This window comes from Hibiscus syriacus, unplaced genomic scaffold (genome assembly GCF_006381635.1).
Source record: "Hibiscus syriacus cultivar Baekdansim isolate YM2019G1 unplaced genomic scaffold, ASM638163v2 tig00111095_pilon, whole genome shotgun sequence".
In the NCBI taxonomy this organism is placed as follows: Eukaryota; Viridiplantae; Streptophyta; class Magnoliopsida; order Malvales; family Malvaceae; genus Hibiscus; species Hibiscus syriacus.
Genome location: NW_024062980.1, coordinates 496606 through 506246, shown reverse-complemented (window position 1 = coordinate 506246; position 9641 = coordinate 496606). Strand labels below are relative to the sequence as shown.

At 38.3% G+C, this 9641-nt stretch overlaps 1 protein-coding gene across 1 annotated transcript; it reads left to right on the top strand.

Moving 5' to 3' along the window:
* The first annotated feature begins 4970 nt into the window (after positions 1-4970).
* LOC120152601 (eukaryotic translation initiation factor 2 subunit gamma-like) lies at positions 4971-8895 on the top strand. The gene is made up of 9 exons (XM_039164798.1): positions 4971-5026; positions 5733-5878; positions 6001-6062; positions 6216-6328; positions 6792-6894; positions 7066-7293; positions 7384-7602; positions 7834-8094; positions 8367-8895. Exons 2-9 carry the CDS (start codon positions 5773-5775, stop codon positions 8667-8669), a joined length of 1395 nt encoding a protein of 464 aa, XP_039020729.1. The 5' UTR covers positions 4971-5026; positions 5733-5772; the 3' UTR covers positions 8670-8895.
* The last annotated feature ends 746 nt before the right edge of the window (positions 8896-9641 follow it).

Here is a 9641-nt window from a genome sequence, read left to right as displayed (position 1 = left end):
GATTGCAGTATATAGAATTCATTTCTAAATTGTTGGTAAAATAGACTGCAAAACCACACTTTAGCACTGACAGGAAAGATAAACAATAATTAAAAAGGAACAGATTCGTAAATCGTATCGTGGTATAACCACTGTCTTAGAAATGAATTCACCCCGATGTGTGTAATCACTGCAGTAGGTGGACCGTCCCCCGAGATTAACAAGGTCGCTCCGAATTTCGTATACCCGAAACCGGAGAGGACTGCTGGTGGTATTGAACTTCTGATCGAAAAGTACACAGAGAAAATATTTAGAAAACACTTGGAGAGTGAATTCTGAATGTTGAGAGTGAGTTGAGAAACTGAATTCAGCTCTCTATTTATAGGCTAGAAATATAGTTAAAATCATCCATAAAAAACCAGGATTAAAATCATTCTTTGTAACAACATGTTCATTGCATCATTATTCAGCTCTCCCATTTGTACAAAGCTAAAAATCAGTCCAGATACATCTTAACGTTTTTGATTTAATTTAGGAAAAAGTTGTTTAATTTCTGATAACTCATAAATCAGCCGAGACGAGACGAGATGGCGGCGGCGCGCGAGAGTCCTTCTTGTTCTCTTTCACTCAACAAGGAAGTGGGAAATCCAAACCATAAATACCCATTCCTAATAGTATTTCTAATACTATGTGGGATTGAGCATTACCGTCGCAGCTTAATCGGATACTTTGCAGACCAATGTCGGATGATAATTTAAACAAGTTTGCTGCTCTCAACCATGAACTTCATCAAAATTTAAACTCCAGGGAAGCTTATTGGCTTCAACGCTCCCAGATAACTTGATTGGCTCACGGTGATCGTAATACTTCATATTTCCATGCTCGATCCTCGAACCAACGCAAACCCAATCAGGTGAAGGGTCTTTATTCTCAATCTGGTATCTGGGTTGATGATATTGTAGACATCCATGCGACGAATGTGCGTTATTTTTCGACACTATATTTGTCATCCAATCCACCTTCATTGACTCCCATTCTCTCCATTGTTACGCCAATGGTTACTGAAGAGATGAGCAATATACTTCTTCAGGAATTCACTAAAGAGGAGATTCATTCGGCCTTACTTTAGATACATTCTCAGAAAGCACCAGGAGTTAAATAGTTTACCGGGTAGTTTTTTTCGATCTTTTTGGTCGTTAATTGGAGATGGTGTTATTAATTTTTGTTTAGATCTGCTTAATGGTCGTCGTTCTATGGCTTTCTAAAGTTAATGAACCTGAGCGGATGTCGCAATTTCGTCTGATTGCTCTTTGTACTGTTATTTACGAAATTGTTGCCAAAGTTCTTGTCAATCGATTACGCCCACTTCTAATGGATTGTATTGATGAAAATCAAAGTGCGTTTATTCCTAGTTTCTTTATTACGGATAACATTCTAGTTGCACACGAGTTGTTTCATTTTCTAAAACAAGATAATGGTGGTACATCCCGTGATGTCGCACTTAAACTTGATATGGAGAAAGCGTATGATAGGGTGGAATAGTTTTTTCTTCGGTCTATATTACTTCGTTTAGGATTTGTAGAACAATGGGCCGCATTGATAATGTCATGTGTTACTTCAGTATCGTATTAGGTGCGGATTAATGGTTGTCTTACATATTGTTTCACTCCGACTCGTGGTTTATGCCGAGGTGATCCGCTATCCTCATTTCTATTTTTGTTGTCTGCTTAGGGTCTATCGTCTTTGTTATATTGGGAACAAGCTCATAATCGTATTCTTGGTCTGCGGCTTTGTCGAAATGGTCCATGTGTTACACACCTCTTCTATGCGGATGATTATTTGTTGTTTTGCACAATTCCGATGCTGAATTCACCCGGATTCGTGATATTATGGCTTTCTATGAGCAACTTTATGGTCAAAAAGTTAATTTTACCAAGTTGAGTATTTATTTCTATCTATCTACACCTCATGAACGTCGGTCAAACCTTTGTTCTCTTGTTAGTGTTTCGGCAGTTGATGATCCGGGTATGTATCTTGGGATGCCCCTTATTGTCGACCGCAACAGGAATCAGTCATTTGGTTTTCTTCGTGATAAGGTTGTCGCGAGAGTAAGTAGCTAGACCAAAAATTTGATCAGTTATGGGGATCGTGCTGTTTATATAAAAGTTGTTGGTCAAGTGATTCTGACTTACATTATGGGTTGTTATTTGCTTCCGGATGGGGTGGTATCTGATATCACTGCTTTGTTGAGATCTATGTTGCACGGGGACGGCAAAGGAAGGCTGTTTCAAGTACCTGAAATGTCCCTTGCACGGGGACGATATGGGGACGGCTGGGGAATGTACCGGGGACGTGCCACGCTGGTAGGGTACGGTCGAATGATACGGGGACGTTTCGGTGCTTGCTGGGGACGTTTCTAGGACGGCCTTCATCTGCCGTCCCCGTGCAACTGCATAAAATGGACGATAAAAAAACCCTTGTTGCTGTTAATTTTGCTGCGACGAGCGGAACATCGACATACGAGTTTAAGTATTTTCATATTGTTGAGGAAAGTAAACTGGCTGTTGAGATGCATCGAAAGTGAAAGGAAAAACAAGTTTAGAAGATGGGAAAGAAGAAGAAGAAGGAGAGCTAGTGGAAACAAGGGAGGATGAAGAGAACGAAACGAAGAAGCAGCGGATTGGATCGGGTGCCAACCCAAATCCAGATCATCTCTCCAAGCTCAATAAATCTCTCTGTAGCGCCTTCTCGAATCGAGCCGAGGCAAGGTCGAAGCTACCCGAGCACTTCAAGACTGTGACGGAGCACTTCGAATCAAACTCATCCATTTCAAGACTATGTTCTACAAAGGTAAGAGCTTGCTTAGTCTGAACAGGTATTTAAATGCTTTGACTGCTTCAAAGCAGCTCTCTTTGATCCCCAGGGTAATGGGAATCTCAATATTGTTAATGGGTATTTAGAGAAATGTAAGAAACTCAGTTTCAAATTCCATTGTCATGTGTCGGCAGAGCTGAAAAAGATTAAAACAACTTGCAATGTCTTTTTGTTGCTTGCAGGAATACAAAATCAAAAGTTTATCTTGATATTGAGAATGTCACTGCTTGATTTTGATGATATCACACTTAAAGACCTTATTTTTTTATCTTAATTTAAATATTGAGATTTGATATTTTAATATTGTGATTTATTTATGGATTTTATTATTTTAAAATTAATATTGTTGTTTGAGTCTTGATATTTGATTTTATTTATAATTTTTGACATCTATATATAATTTTAAAATTATTTTATATGTCGTACTCTTGCCATCCCCGTACCCTGTAATTTTAGAAATTGTCGTTTTCTGTCCCTGTCCCCGTATCCGTGCATCATAGGTTGAGATCATACTTCTGGACTGGTGACTCTTCTTCGCGGGATAGCCTCTAGTTGCATGGCAAACGCTTTGTCAACCGAAGCTTTTAGGAGGTCTAGGCTTTCATGATTTTCGCTCCTTTCATGTGGCGATGTTGGGTAAGCAATTGTGGCGGATGATGCAGTATCCTAATAGTTTGGTGGCTCGTATGTTTGCTGCGAAATATTTTCTGACGACTTCTATTCTTAAAGCCACACTTGGTGATCATCAATCTTTTGCTTGGAGAAGCTTGTTTGCCGCAATTCAGCATATGTGTACAGGTTTTCATTGGCGGGTCGGCATTGATAGTACTTTGATGCATCAAGCTCGATAGGGAGGGACTGCTCCTGTTCAATTTCATTCTTCTTATACTGATAGTACTTTGAATCCTATCCGTTGTGGAGACTTTATGGTTCTAGTCGCCCTTCGATGGAATATACAGCTTGTGGAGCGGGTCTTCAATGCTGATGATGCCTAGGCCATTCTTAATTGTCATATCTCGCTGGTTCACAACGATATGTTTGATTTGGAGTGGCCATTCTTCGGGGAATTATTCGATGCGTTCAGGATATAAATGGCTAGTACTGCGGATTATGCCTGTGGTCTTGGAATCACGATTGTGGATCTATTTATGGAGGTTATCTACGTTGTCGCAGGTCCATAAGTTTGACTGGAGAGTTGCTCATGAGGCTCTCCCGGTGGGATGTTGGCTTGTTCATGTGGGTGCTGCTAGAGTTTGTTGCTTGTGTGGTTCGACCGAAGAAACTGTTGCCCATGCTTTGCGTGATTGTCCGCTTGTTACTCCAATTCTTCTTATGCAGGTTTTTCTGATATTTTAATTCTGCCTGGGTTTTCTTCATTTGGTGCTTGGTTGGAGCACTTGATGGTGTTGCTCCCGATGCAACGTTTTATTTCTCACTTGGTTCTTCTTTAGAAGATTTGGTACCGGCGGAATTTGCTTTATCATGAAAGTCGTCTCCTCCTATTTAATTCGTCTAAATCTCAAACGATCGTTTTATCTTCCAATTGATTTTGAAAATTGAAATTTACTATTTGGTTCGTTAGTGTGGTGTCTTTAGTTACGACGAAACCGATTCGATCTCGAGTTCGTGGAGGTGGAGACTATTTTGCAACGTGGGAGTCGCCTTCAATTTGAGGATGTGCATGCGCTCTCCTTATGTTGTGCATAGCGAGAAGCGAATCGTAATACTGCTTGGCAGACACCTAGGCCAAGTTGGTGTAAACTGAATACGGACAGTACATGCCGGTCAAATACGGGGTTAGTAGTATGTGGAGTGATTCGAGATGCACTCGGTGAGCGTGGATCATAAGATTCACCAAGACCATTGGGGTATGTTCGGTAGTAGAGGCGGAGTTTTGCGAGTTGCATTTGAAGGTATGTCAATGCATGACTTTATAATATGGGCTCAAATATGCATCAAAGATCCAATGAGAAAATATAGGCTCAGTTTCCTTTAACTGATAAAGCCCAAAGGTAACACTGGATCTGGATTGATGACAAAGAAGCCGCCATTGTTAAAAGCCCAGTTTATTTTAGGCTTAAATCTCACTATCCCTAGCCACTGAAAAAGGCTGCTTTATTTTCCTGCGGGCAAACTATTCGAAAAGTTTCAAGCAGCTCTCTCCTGCAATCAGGTTACTTTGCTTCTCTCTTGTTTCTTTTCGTGATCTTGTTCTAATATATTTCTTTTATGATCTTATAATAAAATTTGTCTTGCTGGTTTCTGTTTTGCATGTTTGTTCTTAAAATTTCGTTGTTGGTGTTGTAATTTCTCCATTTTTTGTTCTGTTTGGGGAGAATTTCTGTTTGCATCGAGTCTGAAGGTTCAAGCTTAAGAGTTGGAAATTTTGAACTTGTTGGGTATATGGGATTTAGGGTTTCTGGGCAATTATTCGGGAGCTTAAATCAATCAACTGTAATTGGATTTAGGGTTGCTAGGTTGTGAACTTGGAACTTAATTAACCGTGGTTGATTTTAGGGTTTTGAGTGCAGTGAACTAGGAACTTAATTAGTCAGGGTTTATTGGATTTAGGGTTTTTGTGCAGTGAATTAGGAGCTTAAGTAATCAGAATCATGCTCCTTAACAAATTTGTACTTGATCTTTCAAAACCAACATTCCCTCACTGTTATTTGAGGCTCAGATCAAAAGCTTCGCCAACTATAGGAATTTCGTCCAAACTCTACTTTTTCCGTGTTTATGCTTCGTTTGTTCTGTAGCATTGATTTGAATTTGACTTCTTAGGGTTGTTTAATTTCCAGCATTTCTATAGTTAGCTACTCTCTTTCTAATACATTTAGTTAAATATCTCTTTTTTTTGGGGGGATATGCTCTGGTTACAGTTCAACCGAAACATAAGGTACTTTATCTGGAGCAAAAAATATGTCGAAGAAAGGTTTGATGGAGCAAGACTTAAGTAAACTGGATGTAACTAAGTTGCATCCGCTCTCCCCTGAAGTTATATCACGTCAAGCTACTATAAATATTGGTAATGCTTGAATTCCTTTCGGTCAAACTACTTGTAGCATGTATCATTACTGTTCAATCTCCTAGTTGTTATTTCCAGGACCTTCATTGATCAATCTTTTGATTCGGAATGCAATTTATTAGGCACCATAGGGCATGTCGCGCATGGGAAGTCAACAGTTGTGAAAGCAATATCTGGGGTTCAGGTGATTATTTTAATGGGTGATACAGTACTAGGAAATGATAACTGACCTTTTGAGGATTTGCTTAGTAATTTGTGCCTTTTGTGTGGTGACTACTGTTGCCGTTAGTTTAAACTTAATACACTTAGCTTGGACTTATTTTTGCCTTTACTGTAGACTGTTCGCTTTAAGAATGAATTGGAGCGCAATATTACTATAAAGCTTGGATATGCAAATGCAAAGATATACAAATGTGAAGATGAGCGATGCCCTCGTCCTATGTGCTACAAGTAGGTTGATATCCGGCAATTGTTTTCTTAGTCAATTTAATGCAATGCTTAAAAAACTGGGTTGGATTAACCAGTCGAACTGGAATAAGTGAACTGTTTGGTTCAGTGTGTAATGTGCATCAAATTGCTTTGTTTTTGAACCGGACAAACACACCAGTTGAATCAGTAAAAACCAGCAAAGAAACCATTCTAAAATACTGGTTTTAAACCTTCTTTTATTTTTTTAATAAAAAAAATTATTATGTGTTTATATGAATTTTTTTCCATTTGGTCAAATACATATTTTTTTATTTAACATTTATTATACTATTTATTTATTTAATATTAAAAATACTCTTTTAATACAACCAAATGGTTGAACTGGTAATTAGAGGCCTGGTTTGACCTCTGGTCCCTTTTTTTAACATTTATTTAATGACATTACTAATAACTGTAACTGTGATCTCTCTCTTCTTTTTGTTAGGGCATATGGTAGCGGAAAGGAGGATAGTCCTCTTTGTGATGTGTCTGGCTTTGAAAATTGTAGGATGAAGTTGCTGAGACATGTGTCTTTTGTAGATTGCCCAGTAAGGTCCTAAGTGCTATGCTTTGGGGATAGTTTTTAATTTTTCCCGAGTCTCTCATTTGATCATTACTCCTTTCAGTGCTATAAAAGGGATTAACATATTGCTTTAGAGAGATAAGTTTTGTATTTTGTTGTATTTGGATTTATGTTTTATCTTCAATTTTTCCATCAGGGTCATGATATTCTCATGGCTACTATGCTTAATGGAGCAGCAATCATGGATGGTGCATTACTTCTCATTGCTGCCAATGAAAGCTGTCCGCAGCCTCAAACTTCTGAGCATCTGGCCGCTGTTGAAATCATGAGACTCCAGCATATTATAATTCTTCAAAACAAGGTTGATCTTATTCAAGAGAATGTTGCCATTAATCAACATGAAGCAATACAAAAATTTATTCAGGTTATTTTCTATTTATTTTTTTTCCAAAGCCGGATGGATATTTCATTATTGTTTTTCTTCTGAATCTTTGCGGAAAATAATCCATTGCAGGGTACCGTTGCTGATGGTGCACCAGTGGTACCTATTTCTGCACAACTAAAATATAATATCGATGTTGTATGCGAGTATATTGTTAAGAAGATCCCTATTCCCGAGCGAAACTTTGTCTCGCCCCCTAACATGATTGTCATCCGATCTTTTGATGTCAATAAGCCTGGTTTTGAGGTTGATGAGATTAAAGGTGGTGTTGCTGGTGGAAGTATACTTAGGGTATGTATTTATCCGGAATGTAGTTGTTGGTCTTTATTTAGATATGAATGCTACATTCTATACAAAGTTTTATTTACCATAATCCCTAGACTGTGCCATATTATTTTCTTTGTTCATGCTTGTCTAGATCAACTTTTACTGAAAAGCTAGTTGCTAGAGACCTGATTTAGTGAGCTTCAGTAGCTTTGGTTTTGAATTCATGGTTATTTAGCTAATGTTAGTTCGTTTCAGGGTGTTTTGAAGGTGAACCAATTTATTGAAGTTCGTCCTGGGATTGTTGTTAAGGATGAAAGCGGAAACATCAAATGCACACCCATATATTCCAGAATAGTCTCATTGTATGCTGAACAAAATGAGCTACAATATGCTGTTCCGGGAGGTCTAATTGGTGTTGGAACAACTATGGATCCAACTTTGACACGTGCGGATAGGTTGGTGGGTCAAGTCCTTGGAGAGGTTGGGTCACTCCCAGAAGTTTATGTTGAGCTCGAGGTAGGTGTTAAATTTCTTTTGCAAGATGTTAATCCGACTCTTCTATTTTCTTGAAATATCTATTTTCTACTTATATTTGGACATGGGATGTGGATACGGCCCTCCAAAAATACGGAAAAGCTATAGAAATGAATATAAATTTACCAGATTGTATCTGCCCTTTAGACCAAAAAATCTTGAGTAGCATAGGTTATTTCATGGAAAAACTATATTAAAAAAAAAATTGCCGACTGCTGTCATTTTCCAGATCGTTGTCTGTTCTAACTGTGCAGGTAAACTTCTTCCTTCTCCGAAGGCTTCTTGGTGTTAGGACGAAGGGCTCAGAGAGGCAAGGAAAGGTGTCGAAACTGGCCAAGGGAGAGATCCTAATGTTGAATATCGGGTCTATGTCAACCGGTGCTCGAGTCATAGCTGTAAAGAATGATCTGGCAAAGCTGCAACTCACATCACCTGTATGCACCAGCAAGGGAGAGAAGATTGCACTAAGCCGGCGTGTTGAGAAGCATTGGCGTCTGATCGGATGGGGCCAAATCCAAGCTGGGACAACCCTTGAGGTTCCACCCTGTCCTCTTTGAGCACCGATAAACAGGTAAGCAGAGCGAAAACATCGATTGAGAAGAGGAAGAATTGATTCTTTTTGTTGAAAATGTGGGAAGGTAGACAATATCTTGGTACTATTTTTGTCAGGTGGAGAAGAAAACATTGTTTGGATAATTTGATCACTGTGCGATATCTTGATTGTTACATGCATTTCATTTTGACTACTCTAAACTATGCTGAATCTTGGAACTTTTACTAGGCTGTATTGCATGTTTTTCTTTGGATAAATACGGTTAACAACTTTGGTCACCTTTGTTTTAATATTGTCTAGATTTTATTATTTAAACTTGGTCACTCTATTGTTAACTCATATTACTTTGATGATGTAACACATCAAAAATAACATTTAATCTGAATATTGAGTTTTAGATAAAATATTTATTTAGTTCTAAAATTTTGATAAAATGTCAGTTTGATCTCATAATTTGGCTAAATTTTTTTTTTCTTCCATGCCTTGCTACCCTTCCATTTAAAAGTATTGTACTATAATGTATTTAGAATTTAAGGGTTTTTTTGTAAATATTTTATAGACAAATATTATTAATGAATTATTATAAAAATTATCCCTAATTCAATCATCCGGCATTTAGATAGGCTGGATACACCCATAGACCTATATGTCTTATGAGAGGGCTGCATAGGAAAGGAGATGAATGAATTGATAGCAAGGCTCAGGGGAATTGATAAAGCATAACTTACCTCCCTTCCTTGTTGAATTAGAACGTCATCTTAAATACGATATGGAACAAGAGAGCTTTGGTACCAAAAGTTCGGAATCAACGGAATTATTTAGAGGTAAGAACACAATTCTTTCACGCTTGCACCCTGGGCCGAAGAAAGGTTAGCACGATACTAGCACTCGAAACACCAGAGAATAAATGATGTTCCGAGCAAGATGAGCTGAGGAGGCTAGCAAAGCTTCTTCCGTGAACTTTCACTAGTTCAGA

What these genes read in the sequence shown, in the direction of transcription:
- LOC120152601 (XM_039164798.1), top strand. Translation starts at nt 5,773, where the DNA reads ATGTCGAAGAAAGGTTTGATGGAGCAAGACTTAAGTAAACTGGATGTA. An exon ending in CTGGTGGAAGTATACTTAGG is followed by an intron (nt 7,603 to 7,833) that starts GTATGTATTTAT and finishes AGTTCGTTTCAG; the next exon opens with GGTGTTTTGAAGGTGAACCA. An exon ending in AAGTTTATGTTGAGCTCGAG is followed by an intron (nt 8,095 to 8,366) that starts GTAGGTGTTAAA and finishes CTAACTGTGCAG; the next exon opens with GTAAACTTCTTCCTTCTCCG.